The 24,437-nt window shown below is 43.4% G+C and overlaps 2 protein-coding genes across 2 annotated transcripts; both read right to left on the bottom strand.

The window, feature by feature from the left end:
* Window positions 1–230: 230 nt before the first annotated feature.
* Window positions 231–9,244, bottom strand: LOC124009991 (UBX domain-containing protein 7-like). Its single transcript, XM_046322283.1, is given in 13 exon segments — window positions 231–2,384; window positions 3,909–3,988; window positions 4,295–4,524; window positions 4,559–4,746; window positions 4,748–4,834; window positions 5,012–5,145; window positions 5,240–5,330; window positions 6,886–7,032; window positions 7,227–7,339; window positions 7,478–7,543; window positions 7,673–7,740; window positions 7,930–8,086; window positions 9,112–9,244. Coding segments are annotated over 13 exon segments (1,623 nt in total). The 5' UTR covers window positions 9,212–9,244; the 3' UTR covers window positions 231–2,222.
* Window positions 9,245–9,537: 293 nt separating this feature from the next.
* Window positions 9,538–24,147, bottom strand: LOC124009728 (protein phosphatase 1 regulatory subunit 7). The gene is made up of 10 exons (XM_046321852.1): window positions 24,021–24,147; window positions 23,148–23,243; window positions 20,257–20,312; window positions 20,099–20,164; window positions 19,800–19,930; window positions 18,107–18,269; window positions 14,434–14,550; window positions 14,125–14,229; window positions 11,895–11,981; window positions 9,538–11,562 (listed from the first exon to the last, which is right to left on the bottom strand). Exons 1-10 carry the CDS (start codon window positions 24,121–24,123, stop codon window positions 11,386–11,388), a joined length of 1,101 nt encoding a protein of 366 aa, XP_046177808.1. The 5' UTR covers window positions 24,124–24,147; the 3' UTR covers window positions 9,538–11,385.
* Between the last annotated feature and the right edge of the window lie 290 nt (window positions 24,148–24,437).

The raw sequence follows: 24,437 nt of genomic DNA, 5'->3' as shown, positions 1-24,437 counted from the left end.
GTATTGACCAAAGTTAAGTTCAACTCGGGATAACCGATACCAGGAAAGTGGCTCACGTTTTAGCCAGGTATATTTCAAAGACAACAAACCTTTTAGAACCAACCTGTTCTGGGGCAGGCTAACTCAATCGATCCTTAATAGTGTCTGAGCCATAACTTGAGTACCAATGAAATTAGATACCCTCCCTCGCGCAAAGATTGTGTTATCATCCCTTTCTTTTGAGAAAGACAACTGATTAAATATTTTATTAATCAAATGTTGTGTTAAAAAAAATTGTAATATTAAAATACCTATCACATTACACATTTAGTAATGACAGCATTTGGTTTCCAAACTGTACGTTTTTCTGCCCAATTGGATTTAAAAATTTGCCAAAGCCACAACTAACCATAGACATAAAATCCATAGGATGGCAGTACCCATTCAAGTCAAGACTGGCAGCCATTGCTAGTGTATCCATGAGTTTAACAGTCAAACTGGCAGGGTTAGAGGTTCAAAAACCCTTCTATGGATTATATGTCTATGGCCACAATGCAACAAGCTGTTCCACAGATAGAAGGAGCGATTGGAGTGGGGAAAAGGTGCTCGTGCATTGAATGGCACACCAAAGATGTCCATAAAATAAAGACGTCACTTCTAAAAGCCTATTTCACACTATAGCCTGCTGAATTCACAAGATGACTTTTCTTTCATTGCGCCACAAAATGTAAAATGTGGCACTGACTCGCCGATGGATCGATGTTTCAACATTGTCTCAATTAAGAGTTCAGCGTTCGACTATCCACGTGCGAGGCTGACGAGAAATATCCACCTTCGCAGTACGGATAAAGCCTGACCTTGAATGTGAAGCAAACTGAAGCTGGCTAGCTTTTAAAAAGCCTGAGTAGATCTAGCTTGCTTTGTACTATAAACTGGGTGGTTTGAGCCCTGAATGCTGACTGGCTGACAGCAGTGGAATATCAGACATATACAACGAGTATGACAAAACATGTATTTTTACTGCTCTAATCACGTTGGTAACCAGTTTATAATACCAATAAGGCACCTCCGGGATATGTGGTATATGACTAATATACCACGGCTAAGGGCTGTGTCCTGGCACACAGCGTTGTGTCGGACAGAGAACAACTCTTAGCCGTGGTATATTGCCATATATCACAAACCCCCGAGGTGCCTTATTGCTTAAGTATACCACTCTGGTGTCCCAGGTCTGAATTAGTCCCTGATTAGAAGGAGAGGATGAAAAGCAGAAGTGTTTTGGCCCTCCAGGACCAACAATTAACAGCTCTGGGCTAGAAAGAGTGAGAATACCACATCCCATTGTTTACACAAGATCCTTCAGGTCATTGGGGCGGGGGTACCAAGAAATACCTGAGTGATATTGTAGATTCAAGGGGTCATTTTGGGGTTCTTTGTGGCCATTTTAAATGCATCATCACCAAAACTATACTTCTGAGCTCGTGGTCACAATTTAGACAGATTGCAGATACACAACATGGTAGAAATGGAATAGAACAAACAAGCCAAAGTTCCCTTTGTTTTGATGATTATATTTAAGCATCAGCATCTTTTCTTGGAAATGGGGCAGCATATAAAAAAATGAATGAAATAAGAAAAAAACTAGACTACATGTCAATCGCTACACCACCCCTGTACAGTGCAGGTTGACAGTTAAGGACACCTCACCCCCCCAAAAATCCCCCCCCCCCCATTGATTCCCATTTTCAAAGTCACCCCCTTTCTCACGGTCACTACTGCAAAAGCTCCTCGCTCAAACGACGCGGAGAAGAGCAAATTTGGGACCCATCGGCGCTCAGGGTCAGAGTTCAAGCCCCTCCTTTACCTGGCTGTAGGTGTCCATGACTCAAAAAAATAAGTATTAACAACTCAGGGGATAAAAGTATTTTGTCTGCTAACTCTGATGCCAGCTCTGATCATTATCCGGGCCCTCAGCTTATTTCTAACTGTATTTCTAATGTATTCTACTCCGATTGGTTTATTACCTCAGAATAAAACTAAAATCAGAATAGAATGCCTTCGGTAATTGACGATGAACAAAATGCCCTCTAACAAAGTACACAGCCAGCAGCTTCGTCCCAGTCGAATGATGGATAATGGAGTCCATCCACTGTTCCAAAAGAACAAAAAGGTTGCAGTCTGTAACATCCTCCTGGGGAATTGGTGATATGGGTGTGGCCTGAAGAGATAGAAAAGACAGGGGCTTAGTTCCTCTCCTGCACAAATACAGTCTCTTGTGGACATAGCCCCGCCTCCTGCAGTGTGATGTCATAGTCCAAGTGGGCCAGCTTCCGCCGGGGGAAGTTTGTGACGAGCTCGAAGCGTTCATTGGGGTAACCCTTCGACTGGACGTGTCTCACCAGAGCCTGGATGGGGTGGAGGACACAGAGGAAGAAGGTAAGTAACAAGTCATGGTAACAGCTTCCTAAATAACGGCTTGATAACTACAGTGGCAAGAAAAAGTATGTGAACCCCTTAGAATTACCTGGATTTCTGCATAAATTGGTCATACAATTTGATCTGATCATCTAAGTCACAACAATAGACAAACACAGTCTGCTTAAACTAATAACACAAACAATTATACTTTTTCATGTCTTTATTGAACACACCGAGTAAACATTCACAGTGCAGAGTGGAAAAAGTATATGAACTCTTGGATTTAATAACTGGTTGACCCTCCTTTGGCCGCAATAACCTAAACCAGACGTTTTCTGTAGTTGCGGATCAGACCTGCACAACGGTCAGAAGGAATTTTGGACCATTCCTCTTTACAAAATTGTTTCAGTTCAGCAATATTCTTGGGATGTCTGGTGTGTACCGTTCTCTTGAGGTCCTGCCACAGCATCTCAATCAGGTTGAGGTCAGGACTCTGACCGGGCCACTCCAGAAGGCGTATTTTCATCTGTTGAAGCTATTCTGTTGATTTACTTCTGTGTTTTGGGTTGTTGCCTTGTTGCATCACCCAACTTCTGTTGAGCTTCAATTGGCCGACAGCCTTCCATTTTTCTGCAAAATGTCTTGATAAACTTAGGAATGTATTTTTCTGTCCATGATAGCAAGCTGTCCAGGCCCTGAGGCAGCAAAGCAGCTTCAAACCATGATGCTCCCTCCACCATACTTTACAGTTGGGATGAGGTTTTGATGTTTGTGCGCTGTGCCTTATTTTCTCCACATGTTGTGTGTTCCTTCCAAACAGCTCAACTGTAGTTCCATCTGTCTACAGAATATTTTGCCAGTAGCGCTGTGGAACATCCAGGTGCTCTCTTGCGAACTTCAAACATGCAGCAATATTTTTTGGGGACAGCAGTGGCTTCTTCCGTGTTGTCCTCCCATGAACACCATTCTTATTTAGTGTTTTACCTATCGTAGACCCGTCAACAGAGATGTTAACATGTTCCAGAGATTTCTGTAAGTCTTTAGCTGACACTCTGGGATTCTTCTTAACTTCATTGAGCATTCTGCGCTGTGCTCTTGCAGTCATCTTTGCAGGTCGGCCACTCCTAGGGAGAGTAGCAACAGTGCTGAAATTTCTCCATTTTTTGTCTATATTGAATACAATACATTTGTGTTATTAGTTCAAGCAAACTGTGCATGTCTATTGTTGTGACTTAGATGAAGATCAGATCAAATTGTATGACCAATTTGTGCAGAAGTCCAGGTAATTCCACAGGGTTCACATACTTTTTGTTGCCACAGTAGTTATAGGCATGGAAGATACTTTATAATGTCCTATATGTTAATGTCCCAGGGAGTTTGGGTCAGTTGCATTTCAACTCAGGATTAATTGAAAATCAATTATTGAACTGAAAACTAACCAGGACGTTCTACGTGGACTTAATTCAGCTCATGAATTGAACCGAAGACCTAACACAAGAGTCCAGTCTCACCATAAGCTTAGCCTTGAACGATAGGGCGATCTGCTCTCTCTGGCCATCTGGATAGCGCAGCATCAGTCTGGCCTTGGGACCTGACGATACAATACAGAAAGAATGCAGTCAGGGTAGAGATGGAGGAAGACGAAGTCGTAGATACACACAATTTACATTTGGTAATTTAGCAAAGGCTCTTATCCAGAGCGATTTACAGGAGCAATTAGGGTTAGGTGTTTTGCTCAAGGGCCCATTGACTGATTTTTCACCTAGTCAAACCAGCGACCTTTTGTTACTGGCCCAATGCTCTTAACTGCTAGGCTACCTGCTAGACTACAATCTCAGAGTAACAGTCACTGCCACACACTTAAACATGATGCGCAATAACACAGTAGTTTTAATACCATTGTCATCAAGGCAGTCGAGGTCGGAAGTTTCCGTCTTAACAGATCTGGAGCTTTGGCCAGCTGAAGTGCGATGGTTCTCCCCAGAACGATGCTCTGAGTCTGGGTCGGCTTGGGAGCGGGCTGGGGTGGCCGCCGGAGGCTCCAAGTGGTTCTTTTTGCTCTCCTCTTTCCTGTGGCTGTTCTCTTTGTGGGGGGACTTCCTGTGACGGGCGGGGGGGACTGTCCGGCCGTGGCGGGGGCTGGGGGGCTGCGGCTGCAGAAGTGGGAGGGGCTGGTCCTGGAGGGGTGTGTCCGCCCATGGAGTAGGAGCTGCCCTCCCGGGGTTCTGTTGTCTCGTTGTCTGAGCCGTCAACAGAGATTAGGCCCTCGCTGTCAGAGAAGGGTTCCGCTTCGGAGTCTCCATCCGAGTCTGCATCTGCAGAGTGGGGGGGAGTCAGGGAGGTCGGGGGCGGAGGACGACTCATAATGGGTCTCCTGGAGAGAGGCTCGGATGGCTGCCTCCAACTGGCTGTCCTCACTGGCATCTATCAGACTCTCCTGAGAGAGAGATGGGGAGAAATCAAACAGAGGTGTGAAAGAGAGATAGAAGTGGTGAAGAGAGAAAGAGTGAACAGATTGAGAGAATAAAGTTACAATGTGACAGGAATTAGCAATATGGATCTTATTTAAGAAAACAAAGAGAAAGTTGAAAAAAGAGAGTAGGAGGTGACTCACAGAGCGGGCGCGTTTGGCAGGTGGCGGGTGGCTGGATGCCGGGCCGTCTAGCTGGCCATGTTCCGTCAGGAAGCCCGTCACCTGTTCAAGAAACGAAGCCACGTCCAACTGGTTCCACTCCACCATCTTCTGACCTGCAGAACGGTCAAACATCGTCAGTAAGACTTTCCAAAACCTTTTTAGTGTTAGTAACTGATCAAGCACTCAGAAACTCAGAGCAGGCCTCACCAGTCCGGGGGTCCAAAATGGAGATATAGGGAAACTTGTTGAGCTTGTAGAACTGGATATACCTCTGTCCCTCTTCACTGTCGTGGTAAACCTGTCAACGCAAACACACACACAGCAGGTCAGCTCCCCAACACGCCTCTATGGCACACAGTGTGTGTGTGTGTGTGTGTGTGTGTGTGTGTGTGTGTGTGTGTGTGTGTGTGTGTGTGTGTGTGTGTGTGTGTGTGTGTGTGTGTGTGTGTGTGTGTAAATGACAGCATATGTACGGTGTATGCATGACAGACCAACTGGCAGGTGTCTTCACTGACATTTTCAACGTGTCCCTGATTGAGTCTGTAATACCAACATGTTTCAAGCAGACCACCATAAATTCATGTTCATACTACCTCACTTGGGCCGACCAACCAGCGCTCCCGCACATTGGCGAACCGGGCTATCTGCATTGTGTCACACCACCCACCAACCCCTCTTTTACGCTACTGCTACTATCTGTTCATCATATATGCAAAGTCACTTTAACCATATCTACATGTACATACTACCTCAATCAGCCTGACTAACCAGTGTCTGTATGTAGCCTTGCTACTGTATATTGCCTGTCTTTTTACTGTTGTTTTATTTCTTTACCTACCTACTGTTCACCTAATACATTTTTTGCACTATTGGTTAGAGCCTGTAAGTAAGCATTTCACTATAAGGCTGTATTCGGCGCACGTGACAAATAAACTTTGATTTGATTTTATAACAAGGAGAAAAATTGTCACAGTAACCACATTTCCATCCGACCATTTCATGCAGATTAATTACCTGACACATGAATAAAAAAATCACAACCGGGCTGATGGAAACATGAAATGGCGGTACAATTTTATAAATGCCCGACAAACAAAATGTTTGTTCGACATGGTGGAATCTTTTTGTGTCTGTAAAATAAAATGATGAGATAAATGGCGGTGGAAACTACTTTATGCGCAGATATTTATATAATAGCCTTCATATCCAAGTAAACTTGGGGGTCACGCCAAGATATGTTGTGTGGTCCTAATAAACATGCAGTTTGTTAGGCTACAGATAAGTCATAATGAACTTCAAGGTGGTGAAAGTGCTCGGTAAAAAGCTTGACGCTCATTTCCAATAAATATAGAGGGTCTTAGTCTGGTGATGATCAATGCTTGGCTGCCGTTTTACAACTACAAATAATATTGCTCTTGTCCATAATAATCACATAATGTAAGTAGACTACCCACACAGTAACTGTGAGCTGTTGGCCAGAGCATATGTACCAAGACCAGATTGGGTACATTTGCTATAAAACAGTTTTCATGAAAAAACCATCAGTAGAGTTGAAAATGAGCTGAAACCCATTTAACTTGAATTTTTCATTCGGTACATGGGAATATACATTTAAAAAAAATGTGAACTATATCATCACGCACAACCTTTTATCCTCAAAAAGTCTGATATAATTTACATTTAAGTCATTTAGCAGACGCTCTTCCATCTCTGGTGGGAAAAATGTTTTATGCAGATTTGATCATATTTGCATGAATATCTGCAGCAAACTGGATGGAAACCTAGCTACTGAAACAAAGTATTTATTATCTGAATGGGAAGGTGACATTTCATGTGTGAGTGCACATTCGTACCTGCCAGAATATGAAGTGCTCCCTGATGATGGTCCGGACCGCGTCGTTGCTCCACACGTCTCTGTTGAGACACTGGCAGGCAAAGTCCTGCACATTCTGGATGTTGATCATCAGCCACTTGTTCTCCAGCTGACCACAGTCCTTCGCCTAGAGAGAGAAAGGAGCCAGATAGCTATTAAGCAATATGGTAATAGCTCCACCTTGCCCTCTGGCAGGCTAGGTGGAATTGTTACCATATTGCTTAGAGGCCTATTCAATCCTTTCAGCTAAGAATGGTTTGGATGAGGGTCGACTGACAGTCCTCCGGGTCAAGGGAGCTTGGGTGTCCAGGGGATCCTCACCGTCTCAAAGCTGCCTTTGTGCATGAGCTCGACGGGGGGCCGGAACAGATCCGCCAGGGTGCTGAGTTTTTTGTCCGCCGCACTACCGTTCCTCAGCTCCTGCTCCTGACGGACTTAAAGAGGGCAGAGAAGCCTTTAGCGTATATACCACAACCTGACCAAGATCACAACACAAGTAGTGCTTTGCCAGATGCCTGAAGGCTGGGTGGCACTATTTGATATGCAAACACATACACATGTGGGCAACTTACTGGTTTCTGTTTGGAAGTCCCTAAAACCGTCAAATATGGAGCGGGCAGGTCTTCGACGCTTTGGCGCTGCGAGAGTGATAGATGTAGAGAGAGTGAGAGACTGTTAGATGGACTGAGACAGAGAGGGGGAGACAGAGGGAGCTTCAAGTTGTAGTGAGGTAGGCTAAATTATGAGGTTGCTCTGCAGTACTGTACCTCCAAACATAGGCTCTGGCTCAACCAGTATGTCCTGCTTCTGAGGGATGGGCGCCCGCACTTCATCACTGCAAAACAGACAGACAATATTCAACTTTAATTCCAGGAGCGCAGATCTTTTTCTCATGAACGTGCTTTAAATGAAAAACAACAAGACCCGGATTGGCGATCTCTCGAAGTTTGGGTTTGTTTCATTACAGGTCCCATCTCTTATGACCCTGCAGTTGTTGATGTGGTGGAACGGGCCATTGACTTACTCTGCGGGGGGAGCTTTGCTGCTGGATGCCCCTGCTGAACTGGAGCTGGTGCTGGGCTCCTCTGCGATCCCCCCTCCGTCCAGGAACATGGTCACTGCCATTTCTAGATTGTTGTTGCATGCTTCTAGCATATGCTTCCCCACACTCTCTGTGGCACCTGGGGAAATGTAACAAATAGCATGGATGGCACACACACGTGACCGGATGTATTACTACATCTGAAATATATTTTGTTGCATTGAATCATTTCTTAATTGGTTGACATAATACATGTTATTAAATGTTTCACGAGATCTGTACACCAACTAGGATCAAGCTTTTTAAAAACGGGGTGATGCGCATGCGCGGTTCTTGTTTGAGCTGAACGCACTGGCAGAAGGATAATGGCACTTTCACTATGTATACGTTTTATCTCCATGCATGGTAATCAAGAACTGTGTGACATGTGCAATTTACAAGCAATCTAAACTTGCATGCAAAAATGTCTGCATATATAGATGGTTAGAGTTTGTCATGTTTACTGCGCATGTCTGTTTCACTTTTCATGTCTTCTCGACAGAACATGATACGATCACACAAAAAAATGGGATGATTCGGCCAAATTGCCATCTACATATATATAACATTAAACGTAGCATCGTTAAATTACAATTTTAATGCAAACTTTGTGTAACAGTAACGTTAGCAGAGGGAGGCTGGTGTGGTGCTTCCGTTCCGATCGCTTGAACATGACAGGCGGGAGATGTTTCAGCCATTGTAAGGTGGAGCCTAGGCTAGGTTAGCTCGACAAGAGGAAAATGTTGCACCCAACGTCCATTCCACAGAAATGAGAGGAAATAAGGCGAGTTATTGCACCTCTAGATACTCAAAATGACTTTTGGGGAAACTCTAGAAAGCCATTTTGTGTCAGACATCATCCCAAGACAATTCTAAGTAGTCTTTCCTGGGGGTAATTTTATGTTTAAAAGTTACATGTTCCATTCTGGTGACCACACACTTGACGGTCGTAGCTATCTCCAGTTATTTTTTCCCCTTGTGTGACAAGAGGGGGCAGTAAGTAAGCACTGATGCCCCGTCTGATTTTCCTCCGCACCGTTCTGTGATGCTGGGGCGACATGATTGTTTTCGGAAGCTAACTCATGAAAAATGTACATTGTAACAATAAAAGGTAACACATTTTACCTGTAATAGATGTGAACTGTTGTATTAACCCATTCACCCCCGGAGTTGATGCGTCCCCGAGCGCCGCCATCTTACCGCCACCAACAACAACACAAATCATGCGCGTGCGTACTGCCGTTCTGTACTCGCGAGCTTTGCCTGGATGGCTGCGTCAGACTTGTGTTGGATTGTGGGTAATGTATTTCATTACCCTATCTCTGGTTTGACTACGTTGGCTGAGTAGCAGGCCGCACCTACCACAGCTCAATAGCCCATACAAGGGTATCCTTTCAAGTGAAACAGTTATCTTCTCTTCACAGTATTCACAATGGTACTGCAGTTTTAGTCAATACATGTAATCTAATTTATACAGTGCATGCAATAGTAGCTTTCAATCTCTTTACTAATGTCAGTTTAGTGGTGTAAGCATTTGTGGGGGGAGACATGTAAATTTAAGTAACTTTATTATTTAGTCTTTTATTATACATTCAGTTCAAGAACAGTCTACCAAGCTTGACTAAAAACAAGGCAAAAAATACAAGTGAGTTGTGTGGCATTGTTTTATGAACCCATCTGAGGGACTGGGACTAGTGGGGCAGATACAAAAGTCATGTATAGAACTGCCAACTTGGAAAAGGGAGTCAATAGTTGAAATTCTATACATTGCATTTTTATCTGTAACATTCTAAAATGTTGCACCCTCTTGATTAAGCCCCAGTTGTATGAGTCACCTTTCACTCTGCAGGTGGGAATATACATTTTCCCCTAACCACTGATAGGGGGGGTCATTACACTATTAAAGTTCAAATCTGATTGGGGGTACAGAAAGGTTAACTGGTCCTAGATCTGTGGTTAGGGGCAAATTCTGAGCCGTTGGTCCATTGATTGGCAATAGTAAGGTCCTGAGCAGTGGTTAAAAGTGGTTTACACCACAAACACTCTTTCCCTTCCACATACCTTAACTCAGACACACTCCACTGATCAGGTTAATAGGTCATAGGAGCCCATTTCTGTTCACAAACACGGTTCACTTATGTTAAACTTTCCCTGTAAGTGTTCAACTGTAGATGACTCCATACATGTATATGCATGGGCTATTGACTTAGAAATATCATAACAGATTGTCATATTTGTCTTTACATTATCTTAAAACATTTGAGGGTCATGGCCTGAAAAGAAAGAAGCGCTGAATACCACCATCACTGAACATTAGTTGCATTTCACAGCAGCAAGATTGACATATGGATTAACAGCTCAGACTGCAGATTCATTTGAATTAGGATGTTGAGTCAGTCTAAGAGAATTAGATTATTTACAATCAAAACCAGATCTCCTGGGGATGTTTACCGAAGGATTACCATTCAAAACAAATATGTTTTATAAGAAACCAATGGGAAAAAACCCTGGTCTGTTCCTTCAGGTGACAATGCATTCAGAACATTTGCCTTATTGGCCTGAGACAGACCCGTTTCAGATAGAGCACAAAGAGTGCGCTTCTTTGATGTGGCAGGGCGTGAATTAAGTTCAAGCCTTCACTTTGAACAAGATACCACGTGCACGAGGCAGTGTCTGTAATGCAGCTGCAGTATGCAAGCAGTCCAACATTGTGATGCTCTAAATATCCCTATGGCAAACCAAGTATCATACAGCCACATTATTTTTATTTTTTTAAACACATTTGATCATTTTAAATGCTTTAATATAAAAAAAAATAAGACTTTGATATCTGTTGAGTGTAGTACACCTTCCTAAAAAAACACTCACCCCCCCTCTGCCAAGTGCAGTGCAATTTCAATAACAAAGAGAAAACAGCCTGCCTTCTTTTTTTTAATCATCCAGACAAAGGCCAATCAGGCAGGGCAATCGTTCCCTACTCCACATGCAAAAGGGAGGAGAGAAGGAGAAGAGGGAGGGAGGACAGTGGGGAAAGATGGGGTCTTTTTGACATCCCTGCAGCCCCCACTCCTACCAGCCCATTTCCAGTCCAATTCTGGGAATAAATTAATAAGCGGTCACACAATAGCATCGGTCAGGTGATGAGTGTGAGTGAGTGTGTACATGCGTGCACGTGTTTGTGTGTGAGACGTTAAGGAGAAAAGTGATGGTCAGAATGTGTGTATTTAAGTAGACATGTTATACAAAGGGAACCCTTGTCTGTGTGTATCAGTATGTGTCTGTGGTGAATTAGTGCAGTGAGCGGAGATCCATTTTGCAGTGGCAGGGGAAGGACGGTGAGTGGGAGGTGGGGGACACTGAGGTGGGGGTACGAGATGTGGCACGGCGGGCGTGGGCCGGTTAGAAGCGGATGAAGGTGGCATCGATCTGGCGTACGGTGGGCAGCGCCAGCATGATCTTCCTGCGGTATTGGGGGTCCTTCTGTAAGGGGTTCCTCTCCAGGTACACCGTCTCCAGGGCCTTGGAGCTCTTCAGCTCATCCAGATCTGACCAGTTCTCTATCTGATTATCATTCATCTGGGAGGGGGGGGTTGTTAGAGATTTCATATATGGCTCAACTTCTTTATCTGCAGCCTTGGATATATCTATTTCTCAAACAACTGACAGTGATCTACATAAAAAAATGACTCATCCATGCTTACAGCTCATCCATGCTAGATAATATATAATAATAATATATAATAATATAATAATAATATATAATATATGCCATTTAGCAGACGCTTTTATCCAAAGCGACTTACAGTCATGTGTGCATACATTCTACGTATGGGTGGTCCCAGGGATCGAACCCACTACCCTGGCGTTACAAGCGCCATGCTCTACCAACTGAGCTACAGAATTCTTACCCAGAATTCCTGTAGGTCTGTTAAATGGCTGATGTTTTCAATTTTCTTCACCCGGTTGGCTGCGATGTCCAGAGTTGTCAGCTTTTTCTGTATGTGGACAAACAGCATAAATTGAGTCACCACTTTAAATATTTTCAAATAGTTGCTATTAAACTAGTGTGTAGACATGTTAAGTCATAATTTTACAATAACTACAGTTGAAGCCGGAAGTTTAAATGTATTTGTCTAAGGTGTATGTAAACTGTTTTTCACAATTCCTGACATTAAATCCTAGTAAAAATTCCCTGTCTTAGGTCGGGATCACCACTTTATTTTAAGAATGTGAAATGTCAGAATAATGAGAGTTATTTTAGCTTTTATTTATTTCGTCAAATTCCCAGTGGGTCAGAAGTTTATACATACACTCAATTAGTATTTGGTAGCATTGCCTTTAAATTGTTTAACTTGGGTCAAATGTTTTGGGTAGCCTTCCACAAGCTTCCCACAATAAGTTGGGTGAATTTTGGCCCATTCCTCCTGACAGAGCTGGTGTAACGGAGTCAGGTTTGTAGGCCTCCTTGCTCGCACACACTTTCAGTTCTACCCACCAAACATATATGGGATTGAGGTCAGGGCTTTGTGATGGCCACTCCAAATACCTTGACCTTGTTGTCCTTAAGCCAGTTTGCCACAACTTTGGAAGTATGCTTGGGGTTATTGTCCATTTGGAAGACCCATTTGCGACCAAGCTTTAACTTCCTGACTGATGTCTTGAGATGTTGCTTCAATATATCCACAACATTTTCCTTCCTCATGTTGCCATCTATTTTGTGAAGTGCACCAGTCCCTCCTGCAGCAAAGCACCCCCACAACATGATGCTGCAACCCCTGTGCTTCACGGTTGGGATGGTGTTCTTCGGCTTGCAAGCCTCCCCTTTTTTCCTCCAAACATAACGATGGCATTATGGCCAAACAGTTCTATTATCGTTTCATCAGACCAGAGGACATTTCTCCAAAAAGTACGATATTTGTCCCCGTGCGCAGTTGCAAACCGTAGTCTGGCTCTTGTTAAATGGTGGTTTTGGAGCAGTGGCTTCTTCCTTGCTGAGTGGCATTTCAGGTTGTCGATATTGGACTCGTTTTAAACTTTTGTACCCGTTTCCTCCAGCATCTTCACAAGGTCCTTTGCTCTTGTTCTGGGATTGATTTGCACTTTTCGCACCAAGTACGTTCATCTCTAGGAGACAGATCGCATCTCCTCCCTGAGTGGTATGACGGCTGCGTGGTCCCATGGTGTTTATACTTGCGTACTATTGTTTGTACAGATGAATGTGGTACCTTCAGGCATTTGGAAATTGCTCCCAAGGATGAACCAGACTTGTGGAGGTCTACCATTTTTTTCTGAGGTCTTGGCTGATTTCTTTAGATTTTCACATGATGTCAAGCAAAGAGGCACTGAGTTTGAAGGTAGGTCTTGAAATACATCCACAGGTACACCTCAAATGGACTCAAATTATGTCAATTAGCCTATCAGAAGCTTCTAAAGCCATGACATTTTCTGGAATTTTCCAAGCTGTTTAAAGATAGTCAACTTGGTGTATGTTAACTACTGACCCACTGGAATTGTTATACAGTGCATTATAAATGAAATAATCTGTCTGTAAACAATTGTTGTAAAAATGACGTGTCATGAACAAAGTAGATGTCCTAACCGACTTGCCAAAACTACAGTTTGTTAACAAGAAACGCGTGGAGTGGTTAAAACGAGTTTTAAGGACTCCAACCTAAATGTATGTAAACTTCCGACTTCAACATGTTAATTTATTTTTCTTTAACTAGGCAAGTGTGTAAAGAACACATTCTTATTTACAATGACGCCTACAAACGGCCAAACAGACAGCGCTGGGCCAATTGGGTGTCCCATAGGGCGGCGCACAATCACGGCCATTTGCGATTCAGCCTTGATTCAAACCAGGGTGTCTATAATGGACGCCTCAAGCACTGAGACGCAGTGCCTTAGACACTCATGTAAATCGCACATTATTATTTTTTAGATAAAACTTTTTTTTTTTAAATACATTGTATAATCTACATGCAGTGAAGCCGCTAAACATTTACATCAAGTCATCTAGCAGACTCCCACCACATTACTTCATTAGGGATCCATAAATATTACATTCCTGCTCTAATTGTATTGGTCGCCATGGCAACGTGCATGGCCCTACAGTTGTGCAGGTTGCAGTTGACTCACGTTGTTCTCCAGGCCCTCTATGACCTCGATGCCATTGTGACTCAGGTAGAGCTCCTTCAGGTTGACCAGACCCTGCAGACCCTCCATCTTGGTGATGCGGTTACTCTGGAGGAAAGACGACAACACAACATCCACTTAAATGTAATCCACTTGTCTTCAATATTGTACCGCTACTGAATAGGGTCACTAAACACAAGCATTTGCGTGTTAGAAATGCTGCAGTCTATGACTCGTTGTCCCACTGAACACAAAACTGAAGACTGAGGAAGTGGCAGACACTATTAAGCTACTGTGTGTGTGTGTGTGTACCTGGATGCTAAGGACTGTCAGATTGTGTAGGCCCTCCAGATGCTGAAACTGCGTGATCTTGTTGGTGCCCAGAAACAGACTCGTCAAGGAGGACAGAGAGTCCAAATTCTCAATTACCTGGAAACACGCAAAAAGCAACACACACAGACACACGTTAGATCAATCAAGTCTTTGCGGCAACAATGACTCTTTCTGTTCCAAGTGGCTGCCAGTTGAGAGACGTGCAGACTTGGAGTAGGCAGAGCATAAGTGTAAAAAACATTAACACCTTCCTAATATTGAGCTGCACACCACCTCAGAACAGCCTCAATTCATCTGGGTTTGGACTCTACAAGGTGTCGAAAGTGTCCCACAGGGACGCTGGCACATGTTGACTCCAAATGCTTCCCACAATTGTGTCAAGTTGGCTGAATGTCCTTTAGGTGTTGGACCATTCTTGATACGCACGGCAAACTGTTGAGAGTGAGAAACCCAACAGCATTGCAGATCTAGACACAAACTGGTGCGCAGGGCACCTACTACCATACCCCATTCAAAGGCACCTATCTCTTGTGGTCTTGCCCATTCACCCTCCGAATTGTACACAAACAATTAATGTCTCAATTGTCACAAGGCTTAAAAATCCTTCTTCAACCCATCTCCTCCCCTTAGTCTACACTGATGGAAGGGGATTTAATAAGTGACCCCCCCTAGAGATGTTTTTCCACATTGTAATTTAACAAAGTAGGATTAAAACATCTACAAAATACTCTGTCAAAGTGAAATATTTATAAATTTAAAATAAAAAAGTGGAATGAAAAATCCAAATATCTTGATTAGATAAGTATTCAACCCTGAGTCAATAGATGGAATCACATTGGGCAGCGATTATAGCTGCGAGTCTTTCTGGGTAAGTCTGAAAGCTTTGCACACCTGCATTGTACAATATTTGCAGATTATTATTTTTACAATTCTTCAAGGTCTGTTAAGCCGGTTTAAGTCAACATTTTAACTAAGCCACTCAGGAACATTCAATGTTGGTTTGGGAAGCAACTCCAATTTATTAGGTACACCCATTTAGTACTGTGTCGGACCCTTTGCCGCCAGATCAGCCCGGAATACGTCGGGACACGGCGTTCAAATCATTGCTCAATTGGTATCAAGGGACTTAACTTGTGCCAGGAAAACATTCCACACACAAACTCACCACAGCCACGAGCCTGTACCGTTGACAACAGGCAGGATGGGTCCATGGACTCATGCTGCTTACGCCAAAACGTGACTCTCGCATCTGCATGTCGCAAAACAAACCGGGATTTGTCGGACCGGGAGATGTTTTTCCACTCAAATTGTCCAGTGTCGGTGATCGCGCGCCCACTGGAGCCGCTTCTTCTTGTTTTTAGCTGACAGGAGTTGAACCCGGAGTGGTCGTAACAGCCCATCCATGACAAGGTTCAACAAGTTGTGCAAGCCGAGATGCCGTTCTACACACCACTGTTGAGCTGTGTTTGCCCACAGGACCGCCGCTGACTGAATGTTTGCGTTGCACTATTCTCGGCAAAACCTCGACATTGTCGTGCATGAAAAACCCAGGAGGGCGGCCGTTTGAGATACTGGATCCGTGCGGGCCTGGCACCGATGATCATACCACGTTCAAAGTCGCTTAGGTCATTCGTTTTGCCAATTCTAACGTTCCATTGCAAGCCATGGCCACGTGACTATAGGAGCAATCAATTTTCGTGAACAAGGTGGTGTACCGAATAAAAACAGGCTATTGTCCTGCTGAAAAGGTGAATTAATCGCCCAGTGTCTGTTGGAAAGCAGACTGAACTAAGGTTTTCCTCTAGGATTTTGCCTGTGCTTAGCTCTATTCCATTGCTTTTTATCATAAAACACTCCCCAATCCTTGCCGATGACATGCATACCCATAACATGATGCAGCCACCACGATTGAACATTAAGAGTGGAGCGAAGGGATTTACCCCAAACATTACGCTTTGTATTCAGGACATGAAGTTAATTTCTTTGCCACATTTCTTGCAGTTTAGTGCCTTACTGTAAAAAGGATGCATGTTTTAGAATATTCTTTTTACTCATTTAGGTTAGTATTGTGGAGTAACTACAATGTTGTTGAACCATCATCAGTTTTGTCCTATCACAGCCATTAAACTCTGTTTTGGCCTCATGGTGAAATCCCTGAGCGGTTTCCTTCCGTTCCGGCAACTGAGTTAGGAAGGATGCCATCCGAAGTGTAATTAATAACTTACATGCTTTTTTTGTAAAAGCTTAACAAGTCACGTAATAAGTAGCATGGACTGTGTGCAGTAAGTGTTTTACATGATTTGACTGGACTACCTCATCTCTGTACCCCACACACACAGATAATTTTAAGGTCCCTCAGTCGAGCAGTGAAATTCAACCAAAGACCAGGGAGGTTTTCCAATGACTCACAACATTGCACACATTGAACGTCCCGTTCAGCATGTTGAAGTTATTCATTACACTTTGGATGGTGTATCAATACACCCAGTCACTACAAAGATACAAGTGTCCTTCCTAACTCAGTTGCAGGAGAGGAAGGAAACCGCTCAGGGATTTCACCATGAGGCCAATGGTCACTTTAAAACAGTTACAGAGTTTAATGTCTTTGATAAGAGACAAATGAAGGACAGATCAACAACATTGTACTTACTCCACAATACTAACCTAATTGACAGAGTAAAAAGAATGAAGCAAAATAAAACATTCAAAAACATGCATTCTGTTTGCAATAAGGCACTAAAGTAAAACTGCAAAATATGTGGCAAAAAAATTAACTTTATTGTCCTGAATACAAAGCGCTATGTTTGGGGCAAATCCACAACACATCACTGAATACCACGCTTCATATTCAATCCCACCGCTGTCAATTGTTTTGGGGTGGCAGGTAGCCTAGTGGTTAGAGCGTTGGGCCAGTAACCAAAAGTTTGCTAGATCGAATCCCCGAGCTGACAAGGTAAAAATCTGTCGTTCTGCCCCTGAACAAGGCAGTTAACCCACTGTTGCTAGGCCGTCATTGTAAATAACAATTAGTTCTTAACGGACTTGCCTAGTTAAATAAAAAGGTTAAATCAAATTAAAATATAGATTTTAATATATATTTTGAAGCATGGTGGTGGCTGCATTATGTTATGGGTATGCTTGTCATTGGCAAGGACTAGGGAGTTTATGATAAAATAAACAATAGGGCTAAGCACAGGCAAACTTCAGTCTGCTTTCCAACAGACACTGGTAGATGAGTTCACCTTTCAGCAGGACAACCTAAAATACAAGGCCAAATATACACTGAATGACCAAAATTGAATGTTCCTGAGTGGCCTAGTTACAGTTGCAGAAAGAATGGACAGAGAGAAGCAGGTGAGTAATGGCTGGTAGCGGATGCGGCGGGAAGATCACAGCTGTCACATGATTATTGGATGAGGCACTCATTGTGATATGACATCACACTGTGTTTGATATTATATTTGTAGAACACAGAGATGCATTCTGTGCTTAGTCAATTATTTTGATATGACAGAGACAAACAGTATTTTTTTTCTTCAAAACTGCAAATATCGCCAAAAAGCAAGGAGTTTGCATCTCTGCATATAAATTCTAAGCATATGTAATTGATCGCACATGCCCTGTAACCCCTGACCCGTGGCCTCCGTCTCACCCGGATGCGGTTAGAGCCCAGCTCCAGCATCTCCAGGCTGGTGAGATGGTCCAAATTGGCGATGTGGCTGATCTTGTTGTGCAGCAGGAATAGCTTCTTCAGCCCCGTCAGACGCTCCAGACCCTCCACCTTCCTCAGAAGATTGAAGGACACGTCCAGCTGGCTGGAGAGCAGAGTCAAAATACATTCAGGTTTAATTCAAATTTACTGAGAGGAAACATTTTGTGCAAAATAGCACATGGAGTAACAAAGTTAATTCAGTTCTGTCAGTGTAACTGAGGAGAGGACACTTAATGGTTAGTAAAAGCTGGTCATCAAGGCAACCGCAAGGTCAGCTGATGGGAAGGTAAACACTGGTGTGTATGCATGCATTTATGTACAGTACCAGTCAAATTTGGACAAACCTACATTGTAGAATAATAGTGAAGACACCAGAGCTAAGAAATAACACATATTGAATCATGTAGTAACCTAACAAGTGTTAAACAAATCAGAATATATTTGAGATTCTTCAAAGTAGCCACCCTTTGCCTTGATGACAGCTTTAAAACACTCTTTGTATTCTCTCAACCAGCTTCATGAGGGATGCTTTTCCAACTGTCTTGAAGGAGTTCCCACATATGCTGAGCACTTGTTGGCTGATTTTCTTTCACTCTGCAGTCCAACTCATCCCAAACCATCTCAATTGGGTTGAGGTCAGGTCAACTTATGCAGCACTCCATCACTGTCCTTTTTGGTCAAATAGTCCTTACACACCCTGGAGGTGTATTTTGGGTCATTGTTTCACTAAGCGCAAACCAAATGACGTATCGCTGCAGAATGCTGTGGTAGCCAAGCTGGTTAAGTGTGCTTTGAATTCTAAATAAATCTCAGACAGTGTCTCCACAAAAATCACCCCACACCATCACACCTCCTCGATGTTTCACGGTGGGAACCACACAAGATCATCCATTCACATCGGGGTTGGAACCAAAAATCTCAAATTTGGACTCATCAGACCAAAGGACAGATTTCCACTGGTCTAATGTCCATTGATCATGTTTCTTGGCTCAAGCAAGTCTCTTCTTCTTGGTGTCCTTTAGTAGTGGTTTCTTTGCAGCAATTGGACTACGAAGGCCTGATTCACGCAGTCTGTCTGTTACTTGGAACTCTGAAGCATTTATTTGGGCTTCAATTTCTGAGGAACTTATCCTCTGCAGCAGAGGTAACTCTTGAGTCTTCCTTTCCTGTGGCAGTCCATCATAGTGCTTGATTTTTTGCAACTGCAACTGAAGAAAATGTCAAAGTTCTTTCAATTTTCAAGATTGAATGACCATGTCTTAAAGTAATGATGTACTGTCCTTTCTCTTTGCTTATTTGAGCCGTTCTTGGCATAATATAGACTTGGTATTCTACCAAATAGAACCATCTTCTGTATACCCCCCTACCATGTCACAACACAACCGATTGGCTCAAACGCATTAAGGACAGAAATTCGACAAATTAACAAGGAACTGTTCATTCAAATGCATTCCAAGGTGACTAGCTCATTAAGCTGATTGAGAAAATGCCAAGAGGGTGCAAAGCTGTCATCAAGGCAAAGGGTGGCCATTTTGATTTCTTCAACAACGTAGAAAATAGTAAAAATAAAAAAAACTCTGGAATGAGTAGGTGTGTCCACACTTTTGACTGGTACTATATGGGTCAGACTCACTCCAGTTCTGTGAGGGTCTGCAGGTTCTCAAGTTTGCGGATTTGGTTGTCGTAGAGATCCAGCTCCTTCAGAGTCACTAACGTCTCCAGGTTCTCAATGTTTTTGATCAGGTTCTGCCTTAGAGAGAGCGTCTGGAGACACGCAAACATTCAGCATTAGTTAATCTAGTCATTCTGTTTGTGCAGACAGTCTCCTTTACCCGAGGGTGATTGTCATCTATGTTTTCTATAAATAGCTATATAATGTTTTAAGAAATCATACTGTATGGGTGAAGGACTGACAGTAGTCAACCTACTGACCTTAGCCTTCCTCAACACCTCCAATCCCTCAATCTTCCCAATCCTACAGTGGACGAGATCAACATCCTGTGAAGAGAGGTAGGTGTGTTAGGTAGAGAACTAAATTGAAACACCATTCATAATTGTTATGGCAACACTAATTCCCATCCCTCCATCACCTCTTCCTCTGGGTCCAAGGTTATGGTATCCATATCAACGGGAGACTCCTCTTTAACTGTGTACAAAGAGAAAATACATTTCAAGAAGTGATTTGTAACACAGCATCTAGGCCTAACTAGAGTAGCATGTACTAGCTACAACAGTACAACATTTTCTCAAATCAAATTGTATTCGTCATATGCGCCTAATACAACAGTTTACTTACAAGCCCCCAACCAACTTTGTAGTTTAAAAAACAATACAGATAAGATCAGGATGAAAGTAACAACTAATTAAAGTGCAGCAGTAAAACAATAGCGAGTCCATATACAGGGGGTACCAGTAGAGTCAATGTGCGGTGGCACCGGTTAGTTGAGGTAGTATGTACATGTGGGTAGAGTTATTGAAGTGACTATGTATAGATGCAACAGAGTAGAAGCGGTGTAAAGGGGGGGTGGGGGAGCAATTCAAAAAGTCTGAGTAGCCATTTGATTAGGTGTTCAGCAGACTTATGGCTTGAGAGTAGAAGCTGTTTAGAAGCATCTTGGACCGAGACTTTGCGCTCCGGTACCGCTGCCATGCGGTAGCAGAGAGAACAGTCTATGACGACTAGGGTGGCTGGAGTCTGACAATTTTTAGGGCCTTCCTTCCACACCGCCTCGTATAGAGATCCTGGATGGCAAGAAGCTTGGCCCCAGTGACGTATTGGGCTGTACACACTACCCTCTGTAGTGCCTTGTGGTCGGAGGCCGAGCAGTTGCCATACTAGGCAGTGATGCAACCAGTCAGGATGTTCTCGATGGTGTAGCTGTAGAACCTTTTGAGGATCTGAGGACCCATGCCAAATCTTTTCAGTCTCCTGAGGGGGAAGAGGTGCTGTCGTGCCCTCTTCACGACTGTCTTGGTGTGCTTGGACCATGTTAGTTTGTTGGTGAAGTGGACACAAAGGAAGGAACTTGAAGCGCTCAACCTGCCCCAATACAGCCCTGTCGATGAGAATGGGGGCGTGTTTGGTCCTCTTTTTTTCCAGTAGTCCACAATCACCTCCTTTGTCTTGATCATATTGAGGCCAGGTCTCTGACCTCCTCCCTATAGGGCGTCTCGTCGTTGTTTGGGCCTCCCACTGTTGTGTCATCTGCAAATTGAATGGTGTTGGAGTCGTGCGGTCATGAGTGAACAGGGAGTGCAGGAGGGGACAAAACACACACCTGATGGGCCCCTGTGTTGAGGATCGCGTGGCAGGATGTGTTACCTGGGGGCCGCCCGTCAGGAAGTCCAGGATCCAGTTGCATAGGGAGGTATTTAGTCCCAGGGTCCTTCGCTTATTGATGAGCTTTGACGGCACTAGTGTTGAACACTGAGCTGTAGTCAATGAATAGCATTCTCACAGTTGTTCCTTTTGTCCAGATGGGAAAGGGCAGTGTGGAGTGCAGAGATTGCATCATCTGTGGATCTGTTGATGGTATACAAATTGGAGTGTGTCCAGGGTTTCTGGGATAATGGTGTTGATGTGAGCCATGACCAGCCTTTCAAAGCACTTCATGGCTACAGACCTAAGTGCCACGAGTCAGTAGTCATTTAGGCAGGTTACCTTAGTGTTCTTGGGCACAGGCACTATGGTGGTCTGCTTTAAACATGTTGGTATTACAGACTCAGACAGGGAGAAGTTGAACTTGCCAGTTGGTCTGCGCATGCTTGGAGTACACGTCCTGGTAATCCGCCTGGCCCTGCGGCCTTGTGAATGTTGACCTGTTTAAAGGTCTTACTCGGCTGCGGAGTGTGATCGCACAGTCATCCGGAACAGATGGGGCTCTCATGCATGTTTTAGTGTTATTTGCCTCGAAGCGAGCATAGAAGTTAATCTTGGGCAGGTCGCAGTTGTTCTCAACTGGCCTACCTAGTTAAATAAAGGTGAAAAAAAATGTTTTAAAAATAGTTTAGCTTGTCTGGTATGCTCGTGTCACTGGGCAGCTCTCGGCTGTGCTTCCCTTTGTAGTCTAATGGTTTGCAAGCCCTGCCACATCCGACGAGCGTCAGAGCCGGTTTAGTACGATACAGTCTTAGTCCTGTATTGATGCTTTGCCTGTTTGATGGTTTGTCTGAAAGCATAGCAGGATTTCCTATTAACTTCCAGGTATTTTTATTTATTTCACCTTTAATTTAACCAGGTAGGCCAGTTGAGAACAAGTTCTCATTTACAACTGTGACCTGGCTAAGATAAAGCAAAGCGACACAAACAACAGAGTTACACATGGAATAAACAAACGTACAGTCAATAACACAATGGGTTAGAGTCCCGCTCCTTGAAAGCGGCAGCTCTAGTCTTTAGGTCAGTGCTGATGCTGCCTGTAATCCATGTCTTCTGGTTGGGCGATGTACGTACGGCCACTGTGGGGACGATGTCGTCGATGCACTTATTGTTGAAGCCAATGACTGATATGGTGTACTCCTCAATGCCATTGGAGGGATCCCAGAACATATTCCAGTCTGTGCTAGCAAAACAGTCCTGTAGCTTAGAATCTGCTTCTTCTGACCACTTTTTTATTGATCTAGTCACTGGTGCTTCCCACTTTCAGTCAGATTCAAATCAAAATATTTTTTGTTCAGTTTGTGCCAACTGAGCATGACTTGACACTTTACTTGTGTATAACCTTACCCTGTATACTTGCATAACATAATATTTAATTTGCAGAGTGCATTTCCCACATTAAATTCACATAAGGTAGCAAACAAAAACAGTATTGATTCATCAACAAGTAGAAAAAAAGTCACAATACATAAATACATTACCTACTAATGCAAAAGAGACTTTATGCAAATTAAGTGATCAAACATTAATAGCTAGGTTCTCAGTTAAGTTTTAAATTAGGACATTGAAGCTGCCTCCTTGACATGTACAGGTAGGCCCCACCTGTGGCAGGAGGCTGGTTCAGGTCTACCTCCCCGTTGATGCTCTTCCTCCTGGTCTCATCATCTCCGGACTCCTCTGACTCTCCCTTCCGGTCCACTGCACACAGAACAGATGGGAAGGAACAGCCTGGGTCAGTTCAATGTAGTTTGAACATTATCACAGTTGTAGCCATGGATGAGTCATGAAAACTAAAGCGCCCATGTAGCAGGCTCACATGATCGGACCCGCTTTTCTATGGATGGCTGTCTGCAAACTACTGCTAGCTGATCAGTAGAAGTAGAAACGTATTTATACTTAGCTAAACCTTGTTTTGAAGTTAGCTATATACAGTAGCTAGTATGGTTATTTTCGTATGTGTCTGTCTGACAGTTTGAATTAGATGTTGGAAGAATCCGACAATATTGAAAGCAACATTTCCACGCTAGCTGACTGGCCAGCAAGGGCCGACCAACCAGCTAGCTGGAGTAGCTTGATAAGACCAATCACCATGAGATGTTCCCATTTCAACTACACTCAGTTGCTAGGCGAACTTGCTTTAAGTGGATGAGTCGGTCATTATTTGTTATATAGCTAATGTTAGCTAACTACAAAAAACATAGGAGGATGACATTTACCTAGGTAGAGAAAAAACATGTTAGCTAGTACTAGTAGCTAGATAAATGCTAGCGAACGTAAACAACTTATTGAATGAAATAGCTAGCTACTGCCACTGGTGACTAACAACATTAGCTAGATAGCATGTCCACGGAGGGAAGGGCAAAGTAGCACAAAATAACATCCTCTGGGGGGGGTTCAATAATAAATAGTTAAATATATATTTAACCACCCTCATGAAATCCTATTTGTGATGCAATATTTTAAATTGTCACTCACCTTCCATCTCTTGAGGCTCTCCAACAGACAGGGTAGCCATATTTGTTTCCGATAACTCTCCCTTTTTAATTGACAATCTCCTCAGCCAATCAGGAGGCTGCATGTTTGATGCGGGCTCTGCCTTCAAAAGGGGTGCGTCACTGACCACAATAGACCATTTATCCGTTTGTTAGCGATATTCAAGATCACATTTGAATCCCGAAAATATAGACAAAACATAAATGTTTAAACTGGAAAATATAAGAACTGCGACACTATCACAAAGAGCAGTTTAATTGCACTTTTTGACCACAGGATGGTGCCAATCACACATATTCCTGCACAACAGCACGCCACAATCACACCTACACAAGAGGACATACATAGCCCTTCAACAAGGGCAGATAAATAAAATAAGAATAGAGTGTTTAAGGGAAG

This window comes from Oncorhynchus gorbuscha, linkage group LG22 (genome assembly GCF_021184085.1).
Source record: "Oncorhynchus gorbuscha isolate QuinsamMale2020 ecotype Even-year linkage group LG22, OgorEven_v1.0, whole genome shotgun sequence".
Classification (NCBI taxonomy): Eukaryota; Metazoa; Chordata; class Actinopteri; order Salmoniformes; family Salmonidae; genus Oncorhynchus; species Oncorhynchus gorbuscha.
This window is presented reverse-complemented; position numbering and strand designations above follow the sequence as displayed.